A 27,956-nucleotide genomic window follows, 5' to 3' on the forward strand; every position below is an offset into this window, starting at 1 on the left:
GCCACGGCGGCCTGCTAGACACTCTGGATCTTTATTATTTAGTAATAACACAGAGACACAACAGTGGACCCCAACATGCGCAGAAAGTACAGCCTTTGAGGCGGCGGGGGTGGGTGGGGAGAGAGGCTGACCTGAATCTGGCAAGACCCTGCAGAGCCCTGGCAGTTTGCAGCAAGAGAACCGGACCCCCCACCCCAGCACCCAAACGCGGGGGAGTGGGAATAACTTCCAGAAAGAGTTTGACTCCCGGGGGGGGGGGGGGATGGAGAGCCCAACACTTCTCTCTAGGCGAGGGTAATTTGCAAGGGGGAGAGAGAAGAGAGGCCCTCCACACGGCAGCACCTGGCCCCCCTGCCCGAGGAGAGCTCAGCTCCAGCTGGCTCGGCCACTCTCCGGAGGGTCCCCCCTGCTCGCCTCCCCCAACAGACGCACCTTGCCACGAGGGAAGTGAGTGGCCGGCCTGAGAGTGGGGAGAGGCTACCAGGAATCCACCAGGGGCTGGGGGGAGCGCAGACCCGGCCACTTCCCACCTCCACCCGGGATGCCATTTCCGAGGTGTGAAGGCCTGGGGGAGGGGCTTAGGATGATGACTCAGGAGCCCACCCGGCTAGCAGAAAGCCTCGGAGGGAGGGCTGCCCCCCATCACCCAGGAGCAGCCCGGGCGGCTGGGTTCACATCACCCAGGTGAGATCTGTGCTCCCAGCAGGTTCTGCCCATGACGGAGTTTGTCCCCCCTGCACAGCCCCTCACACCGGCTTGGAGGGACAGGGTAGTCCGTAGTGCAAGTCTCTGCCCACAGGCACGGCCCGGATGCCAAGGGGCAAGGAGCTCAGCTGCGGCGGCAGCCAGTGGCGGCAACGGGGGCGGGGACGTTGGGCGTGGCTCGCTGGCTGCTGCTCCGGGAGGCGTCTTCAGTACAGCCGCTTCTCGTAACTGGGAGGGGGAGGAGAGAGAGAACAGAAGGGTCAGCCCAGCCCTCCCTGGCAAATCCATCCCCTGCAAAGGACTGGCAGGCAGATATTCTCACGCTCCCTCAGTCCAGCTCAAAGCCAGACTCCTGCGCTCTCAGTTCGAGAACCCGGAGCCAGGGCCGGCAGCACAGGGCAGTGGTGGATGCTTGGCTTCCTGCCTGAAAATGGGGGGGGGTCTGTGTTCCACTCCAGGAAAGCCAAACCGGACCCCAGTCCCCAAGCAGGGCCTGCTGCGTCCGCTCCTGCCCTCTGGAAGCATCCTCAGGCCCCAGGCCAGCTTGGGCTGGCTTCCTGAAGGCCCCCCACTCACTATGAGGCCATCCAACCGCCCCCGCCTCCGCCCCACCCCCCACCCCAGGAGAACTGTGGCAACAAGCCAAGCAATGGGGGGGGGGACTGAGCAGTTCTGAGCCCAGAGGGCCAGGGGCCTCGCCCCTCCTGTGGGCTCTTCGCCTCTTCCTGTGGGCAGGAGTGGAGCCCTCTCGCAATCCATGCCCTGGCAGTGGCTTAAGCCAGGGGGCTGCGAGGGAGAGAGGCAAACGCCCCCCTTCTCTCCAGGCCGCCATCCTACCTACAAACGGAACAGAAGCCAAGGGCCTTGGGCAGCAACATCCCTGCAGCCCCTTCCACCAGCCCGTCTCACACGTACATCCAGAGCCACAAGGGCTTCCCCTTCCACCCTTCTGGGTCCTTGGACCAAACGCCCCCGACCAAAACACACCAGCAAGATGACCGACAGCGCCAGAGTCCCCCTTCCCCCAGAAACAGCGTCCATGCCAAGAACTGCCCACCCCACTCGCACCGAGGCTCATGTCAGAGGGCCAGGGGGAGAAGCCGCTCTCGCTACCAAAGCAGCAGCCCCTGAAATGGTGCAGGGCCTGTAATTGACCCTTATAAGCACAGGCACAAATGCGGTTTTCATGAGGGGAGAAGTGGAAGGTTTTCGTGCTTCCAGGGCTGTGCCTCGATTTCTACATGGGGCACTGGGCAGCTCTCACTGTAGGGGGAGACACCTTTGCCACCCTAGTCGTAAAATTCCCCCTACATTCTTACCCAGAAGGCAACCCTCTTAAACTCTGGCTACAGGCCAAGCGCAGGGTCACACCTGCAGGCCTCCCCCCAGGGCAGCCCCACTACCCTCCCCACCCCAGTGTACGCGGCCACCCATTTCAGGACCCCCAAGGCAGGTATTTCCCTTCCAGAGATGGGGCAGCAGCAGCAACTGCAAGGAATAACGGGGGCGGGGGGGCCCAACCCCAGGCAGTCTTTTCCCCCTCTGCTGAGCTTCAAAATATGGTGAAAAGAAATGGGGAGAGGCGGAGAAAGTTTTGCAATGGGAAATTCATGGGTTTGATGGGGGAAAGTCCCCTCCGGTCACCATCTGGTAGCCCATTCTTGTTGCTGCAAATACAGGATCGGGGCAAGGGCAAGGGCAAGAGAGGTCCCCCCCAGAAGCAGGGGTTGCCACATGGAAGGGCTCTGAGGGCAGTGGCTGCAGTTCCCCCCCAGGTGGGACAAACAGCCCCGGCGGCCCAGGGCACTGGCCCTGCAGAGGTCCAAAGACACCGGGCTTCAGAGAACTGGGGGGGGGGGTGTTATCTCTGCCCTGTGAATGCGATCCACGCGAGCTCATTGCAGATCCAGGGTGGGAAGATGGGGGGGGGCAGGGAAGAGCTTACCAAAGTGGGGTGGGGGGGAGGTGTGAGGGGCTACAGTGTATCCAGGCCACAGCTCTAGCCATCATCCCAAAGTGAGGGGGAAGTGTCCGAAAGGAAGACCGCAGCAGCTGCCCCCTGCAACACGCGCTAGGGTGGGGCGGGGCGGGACACAGCTGTGGATTCCAGTTACTTACATGGCAGAAACGTAAAGCTACAGGAGAGCCACGGCGTGGGCAGGAGAGAGAGAGAAGGTTACACGGTCAGCACCATCCGGCCCCCAAAGTGTGTGCCCCCTGCTGCCCCTCCCCCACAGCACTGCCACCTCCAAGCCCAGCCGCCACCACCATGCACAGAGGCGTCCGGGCACTCACTCCCCAGCCCGAAGGAGAGCCAGCGCTCTGGGCCCCGCCAGCCCTGCCAGGCCCCTCTAGCCAAACTACCAGCAAAGCTTGCAACTCCCACCTGCTAGCAAAGCCCCGCCCTCCGTCAAGAAAGAGCAACTCCCCCCCCATCTGTTAAGGGCTCCCTTGTCTTAAGAGGCCTGCTTTGTGCCCCCCCTGCCAGTGGGGGCCAGGGAAGCCTACTGGGGGAGGGGGCTCTCGAGGTATGAGCTGCCTCACCAGGGCCTGGAAGACAGAAGAGAATTTGCATTTTTTTCTGGGCTCTCAAACGTTACCCCTGTTCAATCTCCAGCCTCTCTGGTTAGAAAGGATGAGAGCAGAGTCTGGGAGGGACCCCCTGCTGGACCCCCCCCAAAGGCTCTTTTCTGCATTCCGCTTAGAGAAAATTCATCACCAAGTCCAGAAGAACGCAAGGCCAGGCTTTACACAAGAGACGGTGACTCGCAAGCTCTCTTTGGCAAGGTCTGGGGAGGTTGGAAAGGGACGGGAAAAACTCCCACTTGACCATCCTCTACCGACCCCGGCTTCTGCGATTCCACTAGCCACTGCCCACATATTTCAAGCACCTGCTCATGAGGACTGGAAACCAGATGAGTTCCAGGCGGGAAACCAGCAAGTGCGTGACTCGGTGCCCGCCCAATTCCACACACACCATCTAGGAAAACCCATTCCAATCCCCCGTCACAACATACTTCCAGCTACAGATAATGCCACATCTGCTATGGGGACCTGGGGTAATCGCCAAACCCCAGCTGACACCTTCTGCCGGCCTTGGACACCAGAAGGAAGAAGGCTGGACTGGGGTGGGGCCCCATGAAGCCAGAAGGCAACCGCTGCAGGGCTGGGGAAGAGCCCCCAGGGAAACGCAGCCAAGGCCCGAGGCAAAGGCCCTCCCGGTCGCCGCCAAACCTGCCCCACTCGCCTCTCGTTCACCACTTGGGGCCCACCAGGAGACTCACGGCCCAGGAGCCACGGCTGCCTGTGGAAAGCCCAGCTGGGTCGCAACCCCCCCCCCCAAGCAGCCTGTCCAGCAACCCGCCCCGCCCCCCCAAGCAGAGAGAGCAGCCAACCCAACGTTCAGCGCCAGGACCAAGTGGCAGGTGCTGCCCCCTTGCCGCCCTGATGCGTCTCCCCCCCCCCCACTTCCTCCCACCCTCGTGATCCATTTTCTGCTTCTTGCCCAATGGTTTCGTTTGCCAGGGGCACCGAAAAAACCATTTACTGAAAACATACTTGCCCCCAAATTATCTGGCGGCTTACTGAAGGGTGAGCTTTGTTTTATTGAAATGCACCAGAGAAAGGGGGCCTTTTAAAAAAATCCACACCGAAGGGAAGGGCCTTGCTGCGGAGCCCAGCCCAAGCGGGAGGCCCCGTCTCCTTGCTGGCCATCCTGCTTTCCAGAAGAGCTGACGCCAGACGAGATGGGACCCCGTCACGTTTCCGGGCAGGCACTTTCCCATCTCAGGAGAGGAAAACGGAGGCTGCCCATTCAGACCCACCATTCAGGACCACGCCAGCAGCCCACGGCCACCCTCGGTGCCACAGAAACATTTAGGGAGAGGGAAAAAAGAAGCAGAGCTCAAAGCCTCCTAAGCCCAAGAGACCGTCAGGCATCTGCAAAGCTCCTTGGAAACACCACAAAGCCTTTGCCCGCCCCCAGCCCTTGGCTCCTGCACGGCCCCGCCTCCCCTGCAGCTCCCAGCCAAGGTGTCAAGCCAAGCGTCTCGCCCTGGGCCCCCCTGCTCCTGCAGACCCTCCCTGCTTCCACAGCACACCTGCCCTTTCCCTGTGCCGCCCCCCCCCCGCCCCGCCTGCTTAGAGACAGCAAGAAGAGTCCGCCGGGCCCAACGTCAGCAAACACTGCACCCCCACCCCTTCAGCCAGGAGGGAGGCAAGGGGGGGGGCGCTTTCCTGTACTAAATTGACTTTTTGGAAAAGTATGTTTTCAAAGAGCACTGCCTGCCCACGTGGACGAGGCTGGGGGAGGCGCCCTTTCTACACTCACACACACACACTCCCCAGAGCTTGAACTGCGCCTCGTTCTGCCATCGGCCCCTTGGTGGAGAAACCAGAAGTTCTTCCCTTCCCATTCCAGCCAAGTCCAAGCCCAAAGCCCAACCAGGACTCTACGCGCCTTCCGAGAGCAATCTCACCTCTCTGCAAATGCCTGCAGGAGTGACCTGAAGAAGCTGACCCCCCCCACCCCCTTTCCAGAAGAGCAGCAGCCCCCGGGAAGAACCAGGTGAAGCCAGCGGAAGCCGGCACTTGCCCTCGGCCCTTGCAGTGCAGGACGCAGAAGACCCCAGCCAGCCCTCAAGAGCATGGGCTGCAAGAAAGCTGGCGCCAGGCTTGGGGAAGGGCAGGCCAGTCCAGCCCACGCGATGCCCCCAGAGCCCGGGACGAGGAGGAGGAGGAGGAGGGGCAGAGCTCGGCAGCCGCCCTCATCAGTGGCAGCCGCCAGGCAGTGGAGGAATGATGGGATTCACTCTGCCCTACGGCAAGTGGCACAGCAATGCAGAAAGCGCCTCACCCGACACTGTCATGAAGGGCTGCCACAGGCTCCCTGGCCGCGGAGCCCTTTTCTAAAAGCGGGCGCCTCGGCCCAAGCCACGCAAATGAGGCGGACGCCCCTGGCACTCCCTCCCAGGAGGACTTGCACGGAGGCTGCTGAAGCACCAGCCGGGCTTCGTGAAGCACGTCACAGCAGCCCCTCCAAGCACCCTGCGCACCTCACTTGGGGAAGGGAAGGGAGAGGAAAGAGGTCCCCCCCCCTTCACAAAAACCCATCTTCCAGCCAGGGATCTTTCCGAGCAAGAGCCAGGAAAGACACTGGCCAGTGGGAAGGACTGGTACGCCTCCTGCAGACAAAGGGCACCAGGAGATCAGACGGAAGAGACCTCTTCCCATTGGACAGTTTCAGGGGGTGGCCATGAGGGTCTGCAGGAGAAGAGAAGATTCCCGTCCAGCAGCACCTTAAAGACCAACTGGAGGGCCAGTTTGATGTAGTGGTCAAGAGCGGCAGGACTCTCATCTGGAGAGCCGGGTTTGATTCCCCACTCCTCCTCCGCTTGAAGCCAGCTGGGCGACCTTGGGCCAGTCACAGCTCTCTCAGAGCTCTCTCAGCCACATCCACCTCACAGGGTGGTTGTTGCGGGGATAACAACAACACACTTTGTAAACCGCTCTGAGTGGGCGTTAAGTTGCCCTGAAGGGCAGTATATAAACTGAGGATGATGACTGAAGTGCCAGGGTAGGAGCTGTCAAGCGCCAGGCTCCAAAATCTTGATGGTCTTCAAGGTGTTGCTGGGCTCACACCTTGCCCTCCCACACGCCTCCCCCTGCCACAGACCCAGGAAGGAGATTCTGGCCCCGGAGCTGCCAACCGGCCCCTCGCTCTGGAGCCAGAGCGAGGCCTGCCTGAGGAGCCCGCCCCCCTCCTTCTCCGCACCAGGGAACCTCCAAGGCCTCTGGGGATGGTGCTCAGGCCGAAAGGGCTGCCTGGAGAGAAGGGGGGGGGGGTCTGGCCCAGCCGCCGCAGGGACACTTACGAGTGGAGACCGTGGACACCCCCCTCGATCTGGGCCGACATGGTCCGCTTCTCAAACTTCAGTTCCCCGGAGTACATCATGGACCTGGCAAGAGAACATAGGGGGGGGGGGGGCTCAGCCTGCCACCCCTGTCGCTGCTACCAGAACCCCCCACCCCCCACATTTCCTTGTTCTTTTCAGCCACCCCAGAAAAAGAGGCACGTTTTAGAGCATTTTAAATCAACTGCAACTCTTTTCGAGTTCTGCTTTAAATAAAGACATGGTACAAATCTGGGGGGTGTTGCGGGGGAGGCAGGTAGCTTCCAGAGAGGCTTCCCAGTGTGCCCATGAGAATCAAGAATGGAACCCCCATGTTCACGAGCAGTGTATCTTGGAACGTTCCGTGAGGGCTCTTTCCACGGGGTGGGGTGGGGGGCTGGAACAGAGAGGCATCTTCCGCCTCATGCAACGGAAGGGCAGCTCCCACCTCGCAGCCCTCAATCCAAGGGCTGTGCTTTCGGGGTCCGGGGCTGTTTGTGAGGAAGGGGCTCCTTGCACTCTCAAGCTCACATGTGCCAGCGTGGTGCAGCGGTAGAGATTTGGCGAGGATCTGAGAGACCCCGGTTCAAATCCCCACAAGGCCATGGGAGCTAGCTGGGTGATCTTGGGTCATCCCATGCTCTCAGCCTAGCCTACCTCACGGGGTTGTTGTGAGGGCTAAATGGAGAAGGGGAGAATTCTGTAAGCCACCCTGGGCCCCCAGCAGGGAGAAAGGTGAGGTATAAATGAAGGGTATCAATAAATGCAGGGATCCCAGAGGAGGAGCAGCCACAGAGAAGGGGAATATAGAAGCACACAAACCCAGAGAAAGGTGCAAAAGTGCAGGCAAGAGAGAGGGACGTCTTTTTGACACTGGTTTCCTAAATTGCAAAAATAGTAGTAGAAAAAAATACTCATTGGTCTCAAGGAGTCCCCCCCCCCATACGTTTTCATTCATTCCTCCCCAAGACAAGGAAGAGATGTTATAGCAAAAACCTCTTCTGCCTCCATGCCGGTCTGCTGATGACCAAAGCTGGGGGGAAGCGAGGGGGGGCAAGCACCTGCCAACGGCCAATCCTTGAGCAATTCTACAGCCAGTCGCTGGGCATGCAAATCGCCTTGGGAGGGGGCAGCCCCACCCTGTGGCTTCCTCACCGCAGCACAGAGAGGCTTTTCGCTCCGATGTCCTGGCAGCCGTGCTGGATGCCAGCAATCAGGTAGGGCACGAACTTCTGGATGGATCCCTTGTCCTGGATGGAGCCCGAGACGCCCTGTGCCACCTTCACCTTGTCCCCCTCACTGCAGGGCAGGGAGAGACGTGGCAGAGTCAAGCATCCAATGACGGGAGCGCTGCCCCCGAAACGTTGGCTGGTGTCCAACTGGGCCAGTCTTTAAGGTGCAGGAAACTACTGCTGCTACTCAGAGTAGCACAGCTTCCCACTTGGGAATGAAGCCACTGTGAGAATTCCCACCTGCAATCTGAGAGGTCCCCGACGGAGAGGCGCCAACAGCGGAAGCATGTGGCCAAAGCAGGCCCAGCCCTGGAAGGGGCAGCAATGGCATTCGTGCCCCAGACACAGCACCACGCCCCAAAGCCGCCTTGCCTCCCGCCAGCCCCGCTTCCCGGCTTCCCTGCTCCATTCCAGGATGCTGGCCTCAGCAGAGGTGCTCTCTGCACTCCCCCCCCCTCCATCAAAGCCCTGCGGCCCCTTCAGGAGGGCACACAAGACCCCCAGACACACCTGAAGTAACGCTTCTGGCTGCTGCTGTTCTTCTCCATGGCGTCAAGAGACCCCATCCCTCGGTACTTCTTGAGCCGCACCCCATCTGAGAAGAAGTATTCGCCTGGAGCCTCCGTTGTAGCAGCCAGCAAGGAGCCCATCATGACTGGGAGAAAGAAGAGGGGGCTTCAGAGGCCGAACTGGCAGCCTCTCTCCCGCCAGGCCCAAGCAGGTGGCTGGTTCTGACCCTACGCAGCCTAGTCCCACCCCCACAGAGCCCTGCCTGGACCCCCCAGCCCTGCTCTGCACCCCTGCCCAGCCTTGCCTTATGTGGCAGGTGCCCAGGAAGGGCAGGGCCTGCTCAGTGGCTGCCCCTCCTCTGCTTAGGCAAAGCCCTTCCTTCCGCCTGCATCTTGTGGCCATCAGACCGAGATTATTTTTACTTCAGCCGGACTTTAACTGAAGGCAGTTCAATTCATTCAGCATCTTTTGGTCCCCCTCTTACTCTTCTTTCAGTTTCAAGAAGCCACTGCAAGTTTTACTTCAATTATGGCTCATCTTGTTCTTGCTGTGCGTTATTTATTGCTGGTTGCAGAATTTATGTTTTTAGGATCAGACGGATTTTATTCTCTCTGGGATGCAGCAGGATTTCTTTCTATTCCATCGACTGCCCCCGACGGCAGAGGCGGAAGCCCCTCCCCCCCATTTTGGAGCTTGGTTACCCGTCTGCTGGGGCTCAGCCCTCCTTAAGCCCTGCACCCCCCTCCAGGAGCCTCACTGCAGCAGCCCCAGATTTTTTGAAGGGGGGGGCAGGGCCCCAATCACCAGCAGATGAAGAAACCAGCAGAAGATGCCAAATGCAGAAAGGTTTCATTTATTTTGCAAAGAACACCCACAGCCATTTTAAAGACTTAAAAGAGGAAAGAAAATATGCCTGCAGCATCTCAAAAAAAATGGGTTCTGTGCTGGTGTTCATCAAGCGCTTTCCAGTACATTTTTTTGCAATGGGGACTTGAGGCTGCCCTCTTTGGGGTCCCTTCCCCCCGCCCCCCCAGACAGAGGCAGAAGCCTTTTGCATGCCGAGAAGCCGTCACCTGTGGAGGCTCCTAGCGAGAGTGCCTTCACCACGTGGCCCACCGTCTGGATGCCGCCATCAGCGATCACGGGCACGCCGAACCTGCGGGCGTACTCGGCTACTTTGTAAACAGCTGTCCCTTGCGGCCGGCCACACGCCATCACTGAAGGAAGAAAAGGGTCAGCCAGGGCACGCAAGAGGCAAGGCCAGAAGCAGCAGGAATCCAGCCGACAGACCCCCCCCCCCCCACCCTGGCCCTGCAAAGAGTCACTTCCGTGCCCCCGCTGGAAGGTCTAGAGCGGCTCTGACTGCAGAGACTGGGGAAGAACAGACAAACGGGGCCCCGCTAACCAGAAGTGCCACACTCGGTGTACACACGGGCAAACTTTCAAACAACACCAGCAATTTCCTCAAGGGGATTTTTTTTTTTTGTTCCCTGGATCTGCCACCAGCAGCAAAGGTGACCTGGAGTGGGAACTGCAAGCACCCAGGAGGGGCATTCCATTCAGCTGTGACTCATTTTGCCTGCAATTTCCATAAACAAGCAGTCTGCAGCCAAAAGGGCATGCCCTGGGCCTTATACTCAAAATCGGCTTTGTTTTTTAACTCATCACGGCGTGGCAGAAGTTGGTGGGCTTCAGCACCTGGTGTGGCCAGCATCCTGGGACAGAAAAACAGCTGAGAGAGACACTGCCTGCCCGCAGGACGGTATCACACTGTTACAGGCATTTGATTTTAATCATATACACTCATATTACATACGTGCATTTCAGTAAACTTTGTATGTCTTTTAAAGCAGTTCATTAACAGGTTGTGGAAAAATAAAGGTGTCCTCTTATCTTTGACAGCCAATTAAAAGTAGTTGGAAAAGAACAGATAAATGACCTTTTAATTGCAAGAAAAATCTAAATATAATCTGTTAATCTAGTATGTAGCTGTTTTTTATACTTTCATGCTTTCTAAGAAACTATCTTGTGCAGGTGCACAATATTGTATGTTCGCTTTAGCAAAACATCACAATTAAAAATATGAAGAATCGGCTAAATTTAAGACATATCGTATTTTCATATTGTCACATGTAAAAGATCTTAGTGATGTCACTAGAGGTAGCAAATGCCATTAAATATGAAAGGATATCACCACGATAAGAAATTAAGGTTTTGACAAAGGAACCCTCGCTTAGAACATTTTAGGTGAGAAAAACAAGTATCTATGAAAATCCCAGTGTATTCACAGAAGTTTAAGTGTGATCTGATTGTAAATAATTGATATTTAATTATGTTTGAGCACTGTTAAGAGATTTAATTTTTATTGCATGCATATATGTTCATCTCCAGTTGGATCTAGTTCAATATGCGCTTATCTTGCTTAACCAAAAAGCTTAGGGTTTATTTCAATAAAGATTTAAACTCTGAAAGAAGTCTCTGTGTTGCTTGATGGGCAGGCGTTAACAGGGAGATCCCCCTTACAAATACTTTGTCCTGGGAAGCAGGTTGTCCAGAGAGGTCCTTGTTTTCAGACCCGATTCAAAGCTCATTGATGCTAAATTTTGCTGACTGGACAGTCCAGGAGCTTTAATTAGGTACGGATAAATGAGTCTGTTACAACATTGGGGCTCTTGGATTTGTCCCTACACCAAAGCAGATACCCACAACCTGCAGGCCCGGGCTGCTGGTACCAGCTCCTCTGCAGTCCAGCAGTACCAAAGGAACAATGGGACGCTTACATTTCTTTGGTTCAATATGAAAAATCAGAGGAATACATATCATGACGGAGAACGGAACAAATACCACCACTTTGACATGTGACAAAATCAGCCCCAGAACAACTCTTGGTGACAAAAATCCACAGCAAACAGCAACACACCTATCCGAGTGACAACTGAGGGCCAGACACAATTCGGTTGTGCCTCAGCCAACACTCACAGGGAAACGTGGCTACTTTCAGTTTCACAATGAGTAGAAAACTCCCACAGCGACAGCCCGGCAAGCATCACGGGCCAGTGCTGATTACGGGTTACTTTTTGAAAAGCTGAAGGCCAGGCGCCACAGCGGACCAGAGGCCGCACAGCCTGATCCCAGATGGGTGTGCGTGTGCAGCAAACAGATGGCCTGTGATTTTTCAGTGGGGAGGGAGCTGTCCTCTGCACACGCCCAGAGGCAGCTTCATTACTGCTGCCCTGTAGTCTGAAGCTGAGCTCGGCCTCTCCCCCTTAGAGGCAAGGCAGGCCACCTCCCACTCCCCCCGGACTCACCTTCTTGTGTGATACAGATGGAGCCGCAACCCATGCCCACACGCAATGCGTCCACCCCAGCATCGATGAGGTTCTTCGCCTGGGCGGCTGTCACAACTGTGCATCCAACAGGAGAGAAAACAAAACATCCTATGAAACATCTGGCCTCTGGATGTGCTCGAGGCTGGGCAGGAAGGCTGCCAGGGGTGGGGAGGAAGGCGGGCAAACTCCCCAGCACAGAAACTGAGAACTCTGTGGTGGTGAAGCCCCTGGGAGACCTCCCCCCGCCCCCACACCCCAATCTGAAAGTGCTCCCTAGCTCTGGCCCAAGCGCGCTGCTGCCGCACCACAGAGTTAAGCCCTGGGCACACCCCACTGTTTCTATCTGCTGTGGAGCATTCTGCATGGCTTGAGAGAAATGGACACACAACACACACACACACACAAAATTCAAGAAACAAAACTGCACACAAGTGAGCCAGGAGTTCCCTCTCAGCTCGTGGGCACATTCTGTTTTGGAAATCCACAAAAACTGGAAATTACAAACCAGAAATTGCAACTTTCAGACACAGATTTTGACTTAATAAAAGGTACTTGAGCCAAGCTGGTCTTTTCAAGCATCTCTTATTAGTAATTTTTTAAAATATTCATTATATCCTAGTGTTACACGCTCCCTGCCCCAACGATCTCCCACCAGAGGGAGGCATCAGGGCCCAGCGGGTGAAGACATGCTCTGCAGGCAGCAGCCCCCCCCCCCCAGCGCAGCCCTGACAACTTCTCCACCTGGGCCTCCTGGGGTGTGGCCCCAGAAGCCCTTCCCCTGCTACCGTCTGGGCAGAGACAGTCCCTGGCTCAACAGGCCAAAGGCCAGACTGGCAATCAGAGAACTTCTGCAGCCAGATGCACACACACAAACACACAAACACACATCCGGAAACAACAGGCCTAAGAGACTTATTCCTAACCACTGAAACACAGTACCCTTCTGGCTGAGGGGGTCTGGCTTTGCCTAGTTACCACAGGGGCTGCTGGTGGGCAGCTGCTCAGAAAATCGGTCAAAATATCTACCTTTATGGCTAGTGCTTAGTTATGTTAGAGAGAATGGCCATGGAAGTCCCCAGACAGCGGCTGGTCTCAGCAGTTTTGGGGAGAGGCTGCTGTTTTGTGCTGCACCCCTGCCTTCTCCCTGGCAAAACGCTCCCATGCTATACCTTCACACACAGTGGCACCCCCTGGGCAGCAGGGCTCCCGCACTCCTCCTCCGTGCCAAGCCCCAAAGCAGGCCAGGCTGCACAACAACTGTGCAGGCACAGGCCTCCTCTGTGGGCCCCACGCCCCCAGCTGCAGACCCAGGGGCCTCCCTCTGCCCCAGGGGAACTGCAGGGGAACCCTAACCCCAACCCAGCCTGGCGGTGCAGAGCCAGACACGGCCACCGGGCAGCTCTGCTGCAGCCCAGCTCCTCCTCTGGCCTGCAGTCCCCCTGCTGCCTCAACACGGCAGGCCTCGCCCTGGCTCGCCTCTTGTGCTGGGAACTCCCCGCCCCTACAGTGAAAGCCCATGTTTGAACCTCTCGCTATGAAAATGCAGTAACGTCGAGACCATTTATTATTCTGAGCCATCAGTCCAACATCCTTTCATCCATCAGTAAGGGGGGGGGGCGGATTTAGGCAAACCCAAGGAGGAAGAGGAGGAGGAGGAAGAGACATCAGCCAAGATGGCTAAAGGGAATCTTCCTTTCTGGCCCTCTGCTTGAGCATCACGCTGGTTTGATGGGCCGAGAGTCTGATGCAACAGAGCAAGTCTGAGCACGGTTCATGCTGACGGTTCCTGGCCTCTCTGCCCACAACCCCCCTCCTGCCAACGGGTAAAACCACATGCTTCATCACCTCGGAAACACATTTTCAGGCAAAGGGGGCTGCACTGTGCAGTCCCACAACAGAGAGACACACAGTCCGTTCCATGTTGTTAAAACGGTCAAAGGCCACAAGCACCACGCTTGCTCCCCTTATTCCCCAGGGAGCTCTCTGTGGCTCCAACTTCCCCGCTGCCCCATCTGCATGCACTGGAACGCCGGCTTTTCTCTGGGGCACTTCCAGACCCCCTGCAGCACTGCAAGTGCCCACTGGGTGACGCCTTCCGAGACGAGCGGGGCTGCTCCACAGAATGCCGCACCAGCACTGGAGACTGGCACGGGTCGATTGGCACTTCCTCCAAAGTAGACGCCGGACCCCACCGAGGGCCTGAACCAGCAGGAGCAGCCACAGCCTCCACACCTGCCTTTGGCGGGGAAGCAGGGAGCCCCCCACCCTCCACCTCCCAGGCCAGCCCAGCAGGCCGCGCTGCCTCCCCTTCGGAGGGGGCCCCCTGCAGAAGGGCCGGGCCGGGAGCAGCCGCCCCCCAGGGCTAGCCCCTCCCGAGGCTCACCATTGCCACCGATGACCTGAAGCTCCGGGTACTTGTTCTTGATGTGGTGAATCATGCCGATCTGGTAGACGGAGTTGCCCTGAGAGGAGTCCTGTGGGGCAGCGGGGGGGGGGGGGCAGAAGAGACGGGCCCCTGAGAGCTGAAGGGGGCGTGGGGGCCAGACTCTCCCTCCTCCCCCAGAAGGACTGGCACTCCAGGGCCCTTCGCAGATGGCAGGACACGCGCACACGCACCGTGACCACAGACCACACTCAGGAGGGCTGACGGCCACGCACGAGGCTGTCCCCGAGGCAACCAGAAACAGCCCAGGACTCGGCTTGCCGGCAATCTCGGGATTCAGCCTCCCGCTCCTTCCAGGGCAACACGGGGCTCCTGCGGCCAAACCCACCCGGGCCCTGGAGCAGCTGAAAAACGAAGCCATTTCCTTCTCTTGCAAAAATGCCTGAGGGGGGGACAGAACTGGACAACCAATCTGGGGGGCTTCTCTGCTCTTCCCTGCTCCCAGTGGTTCTGGTTTTTTATACTGTTTTAGTGGAATTCTGCGAGTCAAATATTTTCTTGCAAAGTGGGACAGAAAATGTATTTTAACTAAATACATAGAGAGCAAGTTGCACAAAAACGTGAGCCCCGGAGAATAAAAAACGTGGACTGAAACGGCCTCATTTTCAGGCAAGTTGAGAGCTTTCATTTCTCCCAAGCACCACAGCCTCCGCCCCAAGATTCTCCTGCGCAGTCTCCGGCGCCTCTTCATGCCAGGCAGGCCAGCAGGTGCCCAGCCGCACTCGGGACTCCAGGCAGGCCAGCAGGAGCCAGACTGCAGCCAGACATGCCAAGCCTCACCCGCCCCCCCCCCCATCCTCTAGGGCAGCAGCCAGGACCCACCAGCACGACCACGTCCACCCCCGCCTGCATGAGGAGGTCCAGGCGATACTTGTCGTCCTCGCGGGTGCCTATGGCTGCCCCGCAGAGCAGCTGCTTGCGTGCGTCCTTGGAGGCCAACGGGTAGTCGCGGTTCTTCTTCAGGTCCGTGCGGGCAATGATGGCCACTAACTCGTCCTCGTCATTCACGATCGGGAGCTTTCCTGAGGGTGAAGCAAGCAGTCAGAGGGGTGCTGTTTGTGTGGGGAAGCGACCCTTCCTGCCACAGAGCTGGGCGGCGCCTCCCTGGCTGTGGCCCCAGCATTCAGGGGCTGACCCCAAACGCCTGGCCTGAGTGGAGCCCGGCACTGACAGCCCCCCCTCTGGCTGCCCCCCACAGAAGGAGAGGGGGGACCGGGGCCACCCCAGCCAGCAAAGTACGGGGAGGGGAGGGCAGCCCCCCGCCCCCAACGTGCCCCAGCAGGCCTGACGGTCGTCTGCTGCCCACACTAGCAACTTCCCCGCGGTACCCTTTTTGCTCCGCTGAAGAATCTCATTCGCCTCCTTTAAGGTGACGCCAGCTGGAGCCACCACTAGCTCATTGCGCTTGGTCATGACCTGCATGGGGGGAAATAGGGCGGAGAATGGGGCGAGCGCCAGCCCCGCCCCCCATGGGTCTACTATGCCCGGCCAGGCTCTATGCAAGGAGCTGCCCCATCCCCCCGCCCCTTGTGCCCACACAGGAGGCCCCGCGGGCCCCACCCCAGCCACCTCAGGAGGGCAGGGGGCCACACTGGGACATTTTGCAGGGCTCTGGCACGTGGGAAAATGCAGGGGAGAGAGGGGTCACCCCCCGGAGCAAGGGAGGCCCACGGTTCCCAGTGCTGCCGCCATGCCCCCCGCCTCACCCACCTCACTGAGGGGGGTGCCGTAGTCCTTCTCAGAGAGGAAGTCAATGTCCCGCGAGGTGACGATGCCCACAAGCTTACTGCCCATCTTGCCAGTCTCAGTGACCGGGATGCCCGAGAAGCCGTGGCGGATCTTGGCCTCAAAGACGTCGCCCACCGTATGGGTTGGGCTCAGCACCACTGGGTCTGTGATGAAGCCCTGCTCAAACTTCTGCAGAAGGGAGAGAAGGGGAAGAGAGGTCTCCGCTTCAGGAAGAAACTGGAGCTCCCCTCAGCAGTCGCCACCAGACCCGCCCTCGCCTTCGTCCCCACACAGACCCAACGATCTCGCATCCTCCCACTGCCCGAAGAAGCCTTTGCCCCCCACGTGCCAGAAGCTCCCACCCCCCTGCCAGACCTTAGACAGAACAGCCACCCTTGCTCAGCACCCCACACGTCACAGGTGACGCCCTTCCTCGACTTCTCGGGAATCCCCCAAGTTGCCTCCCCTCCATAACGAAGCAAAGATGCAGAAGCCCAGTCCGTTCAGGGCCGGGGCCGGCTTCCGGCACCTGGGGGTGGGCTTTTAGCTCCCAAGCCCCACGGCTGAGTCCCTGTCGCTCTGCATCTTTCATGGACGGCCGGGGCTGGGAGGAAGGACGATTCTCTCCTGGGCTCTTGCCCACCAACCTCACAAACCGCCCGGCTGCTGGTGAAAGCACCCGATGGAGGGAGCTCCTTTCCATGCCCGATTTCAAATGCAGTATTTGGGTTTCCCAGTGAGAACAGAGCGGGTGAGAAATTTGTTTCACTTAAAAGTGAAAGTTTTGCTAATCTGGAAGTTTACAGGAGCTGGCCGATTCAGACCAGGGGCATCGCCTGCGCTCGGCAGGCCAGCTGCTGCACTCTGGAGGGCATTCACCACCACAGGGACTTCGAGACACGCAGAAAACTTGGGAGGCACTCTTGTTCAGGAGATCTGTCTAGACGTTTACATCTCTCTGTCCTCGCCAGGCCAGATCCAAAGCGGATCTTACAAGCATCTTTCGCCCCCACCTCCGTCTTATTCTCATCACCACCACCCGGTGAGGCCGGTGAGGCAGATGTCAGAGTTTCCCTGGCAGATAAAGACTCCCAGATCCCAGACCGACCCCTTTAACCTTTATGCCACGCGCTGGCATTGGGAGAGGGCAGCACCTCTCACCAAACCTGCACCGCCAGTGGCCGAGGCCCGCCAGGCGTCATCCCCTGAACTGGCGCGTGGGATCGGGGCCCACCCCCAGCACTTCCTCCCTCACCATTCTAGAGGGCACTCGGCTGCACCCCACCTCACGAGAACGGCTAGGCCAAAAGCAAGGCCAGGCTCAAGGGACTCTGCCTGCCCCTGGCACAGCTAGCAGCCCCGCCGCCTCCCCCAGCTGTGCCGCTGCAGGCCAGGGATCAGCCAGGCCGGTGCTGCCCTCAAGCGGCTGCCCAAGCTCTCAGTCACAGAACTGGCCCTGGCCAAAAAGGCTTTGCAAGAGCTAGCCCGCAGGCAGGCACTACCCTCGCAAGACCCGTGAGTGAGGGGCCAGTGCCCTCTCCACGGCTCTGCCACAGCCGACTGCACCTGCGGGAGTCAGGCAGCTGGGGGGAGGCCCCCCTCTCGCCTAGGGGAAACAAGCCCCCCCCCCAGCCTGGACACTCACAGGAGGCACCTACCTTGACCTTACGGACCTCGTTGGCCTGGAATTCGGGCGTGCAGTTGTGATGGACAATGCCGATCCCTCCCATCAGCTGCAAGTGAGAAAGAAGCAGGGAACCCTGAAGTCACCGGGGGGGGGGGAGCCGAGAAAGGCCCCCCCTCGGCAGGGCCACCGTTTGGCTGCTCCTGCCCTGCCCACCCCCAGAGCTCCGAGGGCTGCAGGCAAAGAGCGGGGAAGCATGGGCAGAGGGGCCAAGGTACATCCTGCATGGAGGCAGGGCCCTCACGAGCCCACCTGCCCCAGGGTTTCTCTTGGCAAGAGGCCCCGACCACACGCGGCCAAGGAGGAAAAACCCTCTCAGGCCCAGTTCTGCTACTGTGAGGGGAAGCGGTTGATCCTTCCTCTTCTGGCGGTCTTGAATGGCAACTAGGGATCCATTCGCCCCCGAGGCAGAACCACCCCCTCCCCGGACCACCTCCCTTCCCAGAGACCGCCTGACTCGGCGTGGCTAGGAGGGCTCGGCACAGAGCTGGGGGGAGGGCTCTTGTCTGGGTGTGGGTGGGAAGAACAGGCGACTACTGTGCCCCTCCCCTCCCCACTCCACGCCACCTGCAGCCCCTCCCTGACCCTGGGGGAGAAAGCTGTCGCTCACCGCCATTGCGATGGCCATATCTGACTCTGTGACAGTGTCCATGGGGGAAGAAATGAGAGGGGTCTTCAGGGTGATTTTGCGGGTCAGTGCCGAGGTCAAGTCCTGCAGAGAAGAGAGGAGGGAACGGTTCTTGTCTGAACAACAGCCCAGCAGGGCCTAGCAGGGCCAGCTGACTCTCCACACGTGTGACCATTCACGGAAGCTCAAGCGGAGCGGGGGGGGGGAGTGTGTGTGGAAACTGCACTGCAGGCACTGCCCAAGCCTCTAGGCAGCTCCATCTCCCCCCCCCCCCGCATCTCTCCAGCCCTCCAAAAAGCACAAGGCACAAGGTGTGTGTGTGTGTGTGGGGGGGGTGACACTCCAAGCTCATTCCCAGCTAAGGTGCCCCCCCTTCTGCTCCTACTGAGGCCCTGGCAAGACAGCCAGCCTACACATACTGCCCCCCCCAGCTGCAGCCGCTCAGCCTCCCCCCCACAGGGCCTGACCTTCACCAGCCCAGCTGGGAGATTAGGCCCACCCCCCAGCCCCCAGCCCCGCCTCGCTTCTCTCTGCAGGTCCAGGTTTCAATGCACAGACCCACAACCGGCTTTGCAGGACGGCTGACTCTTCCATACCCGCTCTTTGCGTGGTGCTACACCGAGTATCATTCACTATAAAAATCCAACGCAACGCGGCTCCCACCCCTCCCCCTCAGCCCCATTCCTCCAGTAAACTCTGCCCCAACAGCTCAGTGAGGAGCGGCCCAGAAGAAGCGCAATCCACGAGCGCGGGAAGCCGGGGCTGGGGCACAGAGGTGACTCAGGCTTCCCAACACTCTCGCCTCCTGCCTGGCCTTGGGCCATTCCCAGGTACACTCCCCTGCAGCCACGCTCAGAGGAACAACAGATGACCTCCCCGGGGACATTACGAAGTCCCAGTTGAGGCACCGGCACGCTCAGAGAGGTCCAGGCACAGAGCGCAGCACCAGGCCCTCTCTCCAGTCACAAGGGGAAAGATGAAACTACAAATGGGGGGTGGGGGTGGGGGTGGGGGAGAAAGGTCTTCCACAAGGACATTTGTTGCAGGGGCAGGGGAGAGAAAGCCGCATTCCCTGCAGGTGCGGAACAAAGGCCCACCCTGGGCTGCACGGCAGTGGGAAAGGACCCGCAGGCCGAGGTGGAGAAATGCCTCTTCGCTTGGGGAAGAGAGTAATTCTCGAAGGGCCTGCAGTTCTCCCTACAGAGCCAAGCTGCAAGGGACATTTTTCACGTGGAGGACACTTGATGGTTTTCGCAAGTCTTTCTGGGAACTGAAGTCCCTCTCCCCCGCCCCTCTTCCTTCTGTCCCTTCCCTTCTCTGTTAGAATTGCTGCCTGAAGAGCCAGAGAAAAAGCCTGCGGCAGCAGCAGCTTTTGCGAATCGTTCCTCCAGTCACAAGCCTGCTCTCAACGATCTTTGGGGGCGGGCAGCTGCAACTCTCTCCCTGGACGTCCTGCTCAGCTTCACCGACATGTCAGCTTTCTCCAGAGCAGCTCCCCGGGAGCAAGACGATTTGCAAAAGCTGCCGCTGCCGCTGGCTTTCTCTGGCTCTTCAGGCAGCGATTCTAACAGAGAGGGGAAGGAACAGAAAGAAAAGGGGCGGGGGAGAGGGACTTCAGTTCCCAGAAAAACTTGCGAAAACGATCAAGTGTCCTTCACGTGAAAAATGTCACTTGTAGCTTGGCTCTGAGGCTGCTTCAGCTCTAGGAGGCACCACAGCCCTGGCGTTCAGACCCCTCCCCCACAAAGGGCACACGGAGGAAGGAGGACAGGGCACAGAAGGGGAGGAGCCAGAGCTCAGAGGCCAGGCACCTGCTGGGCACGCGCAGCAAGGGCCTGCGGAAGGGCCAGTGATGGGGCACCCCAAAGACATACAAGGCTGCATTTCAGGCGGCCCTTTCCAACGTCCCCAGCTTCACCCAGCCTGACCAAGACAGCCCTGGCTCACAAGAGGCCCCTCCCAGGGTAATACTTTGTCTGACCAAATACGATGCAGGGCCAATGCTGCTCTGGGATCTTGGGCTCGCCTGGGCCTAACAAGGCCGCTGCTCGGGGACTCTGAATGCCGAAAAGGGCTCCCCCCCCCAACTAAGAAAGGCCGCTCTGGGGGAACCCACAACGCTCTGCTGGAGGAACCTGGCTCACTGCCAGGCAGCTCCAGAGGCCCAGAAGATCTTCTGACACCACAGTCGGGCAAACGCTGGCAGAAGATCGGAACTCACCACCTCGTCTGCAGTGAAGTCGATGAAGCCCGGAAGGATCAGAAAGTCGCTGTGGAAAGAGAAACGGGCAGCCGTCACCAGCAAGGCCAGGAGGACACGCAAGAGGGGCCAAGGGCCAGGCCCACCAGCAGCTCTCAGGAGAGACACCTGCTGTCCCCAGCACAACTGGCGCAAGCGGTGCCAGGCGCTGGACCGGGGAGGGGGCCTGGCAGCAGCCACAAGAAGGGGCAAGCAGACGACAGCCGCAGCAGCCCCACCCCACCCCACCTCCAATTCACTAACAGCCACCAGGTGATCAGTTCCACAGACTGCCCCAGGACGGTGCCCTGCAAGGTCACTAAAGGGGTGGCAACTGGTTGGCACAGGATGACCCAAACTGTGCCAGCTAATTGGGGGGGGGGCGTGCTGTTTTTCATCTCTTCTTGGTACAAGAGCTCAAAATGAGTGTGGAGGAGGGTGCAAGGGAACGGGAAGTTCTGTTCTTTGTAAAAGACCCCCCACTGGGGGGGGGTGAGGGCTGGAGGAAGCCCCCACCAAGGCCTTTCTAGACAAGGCCTACCAGCACCGAAGAGCTTACCCAAGCACGGACACAGAGGGCCCTGTGGACTGCCACCAAGCACTGGCCAGCCATGGGTTACAGGGGTGTTGAGATCTGGCCTGCCAAGATTTCAACCTCGTTTGCAGGCAGAGAGATTTCAACTGGGCACAGAAACACACAGCTCAGCCACCACGAGGCCAGACACCGCCAGGAAGGAAAGCAAAAAGCAGGGCTGGCATCTCAACAGAGCCGGCCTCTGCTGCGCCAGTGAGAGAGGGGCAGCTGAGGAGCGCCAGATCACCCAGCCACTTCTCACCCTATGCATAATTTTATAGACTTCTATCATGCCCCCCACTCCGTTGTGTTTTTTCCTTTACAGAAAAGCCCCAGACTCCTTAGCCTTTCCTTACGGAGCAGCTGATCCATCCTCTTGGTCATTGGGATTATCCGTTTCTAGCACTGCAATATCCTTCTTGAGATTCAGAACTGCGCACAGTATTGCAAGTGTGCCGTGTGCAGATCTAGACCACAGCCTCAGGATAGGGGCCCTTTCACTTTCAGCCCCTTTCCGACATCTCTGATGTCCATGAGCAAATTAAAGAGCCCTGTCCCCAGGACCAATCCTAGTGGGACCCCTGCTCACTTCCCTCCAACGCAAGAATGGTCCACTTAAGTCTTACTCTCTGCTTCCTGCCATTTAACCAACTTTCAATCCATACAAGGCCCTGCACTCTTATCCTCTACTACTCAATACAGAAGTGAAGGCCTAGATAAAAATCAGAAAATTTTGAAAAAAAATTTACTTTTTTTCCTGAATTCTAAGCCCCCCCCCCCCGCCCCACTATGTCCAATTGAGAAACTGGAAAATAGTGAAACAGATTCCTATTTCAGAATTAGTGAAATGCTTTTAAAGACAAAACGGACGTGCCGTAGACACACACAGCTTTTGGTTCCAAGCTCTCTCTCTCTCGCCAGCAGCCACAGAAGGAAGAAGGCGGCGTCTGGCTGGAACGGCACATAGATGTGCAGGTACCATTACTGACCCTTTGTGTGACACTTTTTCTGTCACATACAAATAATATATTTTATGTTATTTATCACAAAGTTTGTTTTCTCCTTAACTCCTATTTTTTTCACATAGTAAAAATTAACAGCTTGCAGTTTTCTCTCAAGTATTGGGTATATTTGCAATTTTGCTTGTAGAAAATAAAGCCATTTATAACTTTAACATTTTATACATCAACTACTGCAATTGTATATGCCAAGTAAGTTATAAATGATGCATTTTATGTTGTTAAAGCAGTAAAATTATTTTAGGTTTGATGGAACTGTAAGTATTGCATTTCCCCCCAAAATTTCCACCCCTCCCCCCAACCTATGCTTTTTTCATGGCTTCAAAATTTCCAGAACTTTTACAACACTTCTACTCAAGAGTCGTGGGGAAGGACCCTTGTCAAAAAATCTTTTGTTAAGTCCAAGTGCAGGTCGTCTGCCTATCAGCTCTCCCTTGCCGCATACATGGCGATGCAGCTGGCTTCCCTGCACGGGCGCCCTGCCGATTCCTCTTCAGCGGGGCCTGCGCCATTAGATGTTTGCTCATTCTCTCCCCAATGACAGTTTCCACCAATTTACTAGGAACCGACGTTAGACTAACTGATCTATAAATTCCATTGGTATTGTAGTTGCAGCAGAAACACAGGGGCCAGGAGTAGCAGCAGGAAATTTGGCAAGTGCCAGAATTTCAGGGACTGGGGGGGTGGCCACACTTTGGCAGCCAGTCTGGCCTCGATGCCCTCCCCACCAAACGGCTGTGCCCTCCATAAAACGAATCTACAAAACTGACTGCCACAGAGATGTTCTAAGCAGCTGATTTGAAAACACCACACATTTGGCAGAGAGGCGTCTTCCATGGCAGCCAGGCACTGTCCATCACACCCTGGGAGAAAAAGCAAGGAGGTGGTAGCCATCCTCAGAGGGCCAATTCACCCCAAAGGCATTTAGCATGGTTGGTCATTCCTGGAAGAGCCATTAGCCACGCAGGCTGTGGCACAGATCCGCACCTCCGTTCCTGTCCTTCTTAGGTCTGGGCTGTTTGCTAAAGAAAGCACATGGACCTCAAGGTACCTATCAGAGGGCCTGCTCCCAAGCGCTCAGTCTTCATCTCGCGTGCCGCTAGAGGTGTACGATCTCCAACCAGAATGCCACTAGAGGGGTAAGGTGTTACTATTTTGAAGCCACAATGGAGGGGGAACGCTTTTTCTCGGGGATGGGAGTAACTGCAGGTAAAAATACAGAAACTGGGAAGGAAACTGAAATATATACAATGCTTACTTTCCTATCAAACCTGAACTACTTTTCCCAACCTAACATAAGAGGCATCATTTAGCATATAAAATTGTACTACTTCGCACATTCATCAAATTTAAAAGTAAAAACATCTTAATTTTTGATTAAAAAAATTACAAGTATATTACTTGAGAAAAGCTGAAGTTGGAAAACAAATTCTGCAGTAAACAAAAGGAAGTATTATTTGAACAGAAGTACCCTCACACAGTCACAACAGGTAAGATACCAGAATATTTGGATACCAAGTTAAACTATTATTGAAAACACTGGACTCTTTACTAATGTATCCTCATTAAATACATTATAGCACATTGTTACCATAATTATTTACATTCAAACAAAAAACATTCTTGAAAATATTTTTCCTGTGGAAAAACTGAGGAACTCCTCAGACATTTTCGGGCTATACATTTTGAGTTCAAAAAACCCTTTTCTGAGAAAGCATTTCACACATTCAGAAAAAGAATATATTTCATAGAAGATCCTCCTTCAGTCTCCCCCCAGCTTTCTTAATTTCTCCTTTGGAAAAAGTCCACAGGAAAAAAATCCCCCCCTCCATTTTCCCAGGCTTTCACATCTCCAGGTGCCACACAGCTGGCTCTGACACACACCTTAGGACTTGCCGCAGTCAGTGGGGCAGGGGGTGGCTGCGTGGCAGAGCACAAAGAAGGTCCCCGGATCACTCCAGTTAAAGGGACCAGACAGCAGGTTGTGTGAAATCTGCACGTGGCACCCCTCTTTCACACCTGCCCCTGCACTCTGCAGAACTCCCCCTACCCCAGTCTACAGCTAGGCTGACGCACTTTGCGACTGCCCTCCTCCACTGGACCCGCAAGGAGCATTCATGCTACTTTCAGAACCACGTCGGAATAACCTTGCTGCGTCACATCAGTGCGGGTCCATCCAGTCCAGCACCCTGCCTCATGTGGCTACTCTGGAGGGCCAACAACAGGATCCAGAGGCTGAGGCCTTCCCCTAACCCTCCTGGCCCTGGGACTCAGCGGCTGACTGCCTCTGAAAGTGGAGGCTCCCTTTAGTCCCCATGGCGAGTAGCCACTGATGGGCCTCTCCCCCCGTGCGTCTCTCTAATCCCCTTCTGAAGCTGCCTATGCCTGTTCGGCAGTAAATCCCACATCTCAGTCACTCACTGCGTACAGAAATATTTCCTTTTGTCCCTCTTGAAGCTACTGCCCATCATCTTCACTGGGTGCCCTCCCGTTCCAGTATTTTGGGATAAATCAAGTATTTTGGGAGAAGGAGAAAAAGCTCTCTCTGTCCACTCATTCTAAGCCTCTATCATGCCCCACCTTAGCCGTCCCTTTTCTACACTGAAGAATCCCAGCTCTTCAGCCTGCTGTCATATGCCTATCATAAAACACAGGGATCTTCCATCGGCCGACACTGAACTATTTTATAATTTAGCTGCCCTGGTACATGCTTGCAAGTACGTAGCAGCCTCTCTGAACCACAAACTGGATTTCTCGGCCATTTCACCCACATGCAGCAGAGACAAACTGAAATATGCCAAGATTTGAGTCCCGTGTCTGAAGAAGGGATCTTTGACTCTCCAGAGCTCATGCCCTGACAATCTCGCTGGCCTCTTGGGCCCTACCAGACCCCAATCCTGCTGCTCTTCTGCAGACTAACAAAGATCCCTACCTAGAACTATCACATAGGCCCATAATCCGTCCCGCTGAGCCTCTCAGCACCATTCCTCCATGTCTCATGGCCTCCCTGCAACAGTCCTAAGTATAAGCGAAGAGCCGTTTGCTTCTTAAACTTTGTTTGGCACTTTAAAAAAGGGGGCACACGATTGCCCCCCCCCACAAAACAGATCTCTCCCCCAGTCACTGCTTAATTTTGAAATGGGGGGGCACCCACAGAAGAACCTCTTTAAAAATGAACTCAGTGGGTGGGCAGGCTCCACCAGTCAGGTCCACTCCAAAGGGCACCAAGAGCCCCTGCAAGCCCAGCCCCTGGCCCAGTGCAGCCAGCATCAACCCACTCTGCCTAGCAAGGCTCCTTCAAGGCCTCAAGGAGAGAAAGGCTCTCCAGAAAGCACCTGCAACCAGGGAGCTTCCAGCCAGAGGTGCCAAGAAGCACACCTGGGACTTGCCACACTCCAAGCAGGCCCCCGTGAGCAGCAGCCCTTTCCCCGTGTTTCACGAGCGATGCAAACACCCAGCCTTTTCACCACGCTGTCTCTCAGGTGCAAAGGGCTGCAACTCAGACAAGCTCCTGCGCACAAACCACTGAGAGACAGTCCGTCCCCCCCCTCTCAAGCCCTGCCTCCCCGCCCCCAGATGCAGTGGCTGCCTGGGAGCCTCCTCTGGCTGCAAGTCAGGCTGAAAACTGGAAAGGAACCCAGGGCCAGGGCAGAAGACGACGGCAGCCAACTGCTGAGTCAGCCCTGGCGGTTGAGGCACCTGGCTGCAGCGTGCGCGGGGGGGGGGAGCCCAAAAGACAGCCGTGACAGCCGCACGAGGCAGAAAATGCCCCCAGGCAAAAAGCAGGAGCTGCCCCTCTCTCAGCGTCAGGAGACGACAGAACTCCCCAGCGCAGGGAAACAACAGCATAAATGGCATGGAGACGGCTAAGAGAAAACGGCCTCTCCCTCTCCCGCAATGGAAGAACTCAGAATCACCCGGGACCCAATTTTTGGAACTCACTGCCACCAAATGCACTAGACGAACCGGCAGAGGTGGCTTCAGAGGCGGACAGAACAATGCATGGCGGGGAGGGAGGAGGGGGAGGCACTGGGTTGTGGGTTGTCTGGACCCAACGCTGAACGGTCCTTTCTGACCAGGCACCTCCGGCCGCCCCACAGGCCAGAGGCAGGAGGAGGAAGGCGCAGGGGTCCATTCCAGAGACCTCCTCCGGGAGAGGGAGGGGGGCGGCTGAGCTGGTCTGCAGAGGAGCAGCAGGACTGGAGTCCAGTGGCACCGCAGAGACTGGCAAGATGTTCGGGGCCTGAGCTGCCGAGAGTCAGAACGGAGATCCCTGAGCCTTGATAGCCCAGCCGAAGGTGGGTGGGGGTGTTGCAAGGGAGGGCAGGCCCAATGCAGCTTGATCAGAGCAGAAATTAGCATCTGTCCTGAGACGAGAATCTTCAGCCCCCAAAGGGGTCCAGGGTCCTGAATTTGTGAATGAATCCATTTCAGCAAACTCACGTTGTAATCGCCCCTTGAAGCTTCTCTGAGGACAGCCACTTTTAGGTCAGCAAAAGAAAGCCCTGGAAGGTTAAAATGTCCTCCCACTATTTTTGGAGTGTTGTGATTTCTAAAGTCAGATTTAAGTAGCCCATTTATTCTTTTGCGTAGAGACGGACCTGCTTGTCCAGCGCAGAGAGCGGAGGGGCCTTGCTGACCTTTGACAGCACATGTAACATTGGAAGACGAGCAAGTGAATGAACCTGAGATGGTACAACGGGTGTTGGCATAAATGTGGGTGCAGAGCTGGCATCTCCCTTTGTTGTAGATTCTGGTCCCAGGATCCATGTCAGTGCTGGGAAGTTGTTGATGGTTAGGGGCATGTCTGTGGGCAAGCAAAGGTTTGCCTCCCAATGCTTGGGAGAGAAGAGTGCCACTGTCCAGCGTAGTGCAGAGAGCTGCAGGTGACCCCCCCCCGTGAGGGGGGGGCGTGTTCCGTTGCGGCTCCGTTTTCTGGCAGCTGATCCGGGTCAATCCTGTCGGGTCGGGAAGGTGCCACTGGACTCCCATCGCGCAGCTCCGCCGGGAGAGGCAGCAAGAGGAACCGCCGGCTGCGGAGCGAGGAGACGGCAGCCCAGCCGGGCCCGGGGCGGCCTCATGGGGGCTGCTGCTGCGCCCCCCGCCGCTCCCCGCGGCAGCCTCCCCGCCGGGTTCCTTCCCAGGCGGCGCCGGGCCCGCCCGCAGCAGGCTCCGCTTCTCCGGGGGGGGGGAAGGGGGCGCCTGCGCCTGCGCCTGCTCCGGGCGCGCCGAACCCCCCAGCCCGGCCCAGCCGCCTCGCCCCCGCCCTCCGCCCCCGGGCCGGGCTGCTGCACTGGAGGGCGGCGGCGGCGGCTGCGCCCCGGAAGAAGCCCGCGCCCCCGCGCCGCAGGGAAGGCGCCGCCCGCGCCCCCGCCCCGCCGCCGCTTACTTGTAGGTGAGGCCGTCGGCGATGGCGAAGAGCTGCTGCGCCGTCAGGCCGTCCTCGGGCACGTAGCCGGTGCCGCCGCTGATCAGGTAGTCGGCCATGCTGCGGACGGAGGAAAGCGGGCGTCAGCAGCGCCGCCGGGCCGGGCCGGGCCGGGCCGAGCCCCAGCAGGCCGCGCCCGGCAGGTGCGCCACGCAGCTCGCGCCGAGGGCCCGGCGCCAGCCCCCGAGAGGCGCCTGCAGCGCGGCCCCGCCTGGGCGGCCGCTCTCGGCCCGGCTCCGGGAGGGAAGCGCCGCCTGGCCCGGCCCGGCCCGGCCCCTCCTCCGCGCCCGCGCCGCCGCCGCCGCCGCCGCCTCCTTTCTGGGCGCGGCGCTCCGGCCTCCCCTGCCCTCGCTCCGCTCCGCTCCCGCCCCGCCGCCGCCTACCTGAGCGGCTCCCCCTCGCCCATCGCGCCGCCTCGGGCGCGGCTGCCTCCCCGGCGTGTGCGCGGCGCGCCCTCCTCGGCCGCCGCCGCCGCCGCTCCGGGTCCTTCTGGCGCGCCACGCAGCGGGGCGGAGCCGGCTCGGCCCACTGGCCGCGTCGCCGCCG

At 57.9% G+C, this 27,956-nt stretch overlaps 1 protein-coding gene across 1 annotated transcript; it reads right to left on the minus strand.

The window, feature by feature from the left end:
* Positions 1–9: 9 nt before the first annotated feature.
* IMPDH1 (inosine monophosphate dehydrogenase 1) lies at positions 10–27,956 on the minus strand. The gene is made up of 15 exons (XM_054988157.1): positions 27,794–27,956; positions 27,372–27,470; positions 20,372–20,420; positions 18,133–18,234; positions 17,497–17,571; positions 15,821–16,027; positions 15,439–15,526; positions 14,933–15,132; positions 14,051–14,141; positions 11,647–11,742; positions 9,412–9,555; positions 8,339–8,483; positions 7,752–7,895; positions 6,579–6,662; positions 10–933 (listed from the first exon to the last, which is right to left on the minus strand). Exons 1-15 carry the CDS (start codon positions 27,814–27,816, stop codon positions 912–914), a joined length of 1,569 nt encoding a protein of 522 aa, XP_054844132.1. The 5' UTR covers positions 27,817–27,956; the 3' UTR covers positions 10–911.

The sequence above is a fragment of the Eublepharis macularius genome, chromosome 9, assembly GCF_028583425.1.
Source record: "Eublepharis macularius isolate TG4126 chromosome 9, MPM_Emac_v1.0, whole genome shotgun sequence".
Classification (NCBI taxonomy): domain Eukaryota; kingdom Metazoa; phylum Chordata; class Lepidosauria; order Squamata; family Eublepharidae; genus Eublepharis; species Eublepharis macularius.

Bases quoted from the DNA above. Each gene is read 5' to 3' on its own strand.
- IMPDH1 (XM_054988157.1), bottom strand. From the start codon at position 27,816: ATGGGCGAGGGGGAGCCGCTCAG. The intron at 16,028-17,496 runs GTAGGTGCCTCC...TCCCTTCTGCAG, and splicing joins ACGAGGTCCGTAAGGTCAAG to AAGTTTGAGCAGGGCTTCAT. The intron at 934-6,578 runs GTAAGTGTCCCT...TCCCCCTCCCAG, and splicing joins GGTGTCCACGGTCTCCACTC to TTACGAGAAGCGGCTGTACT.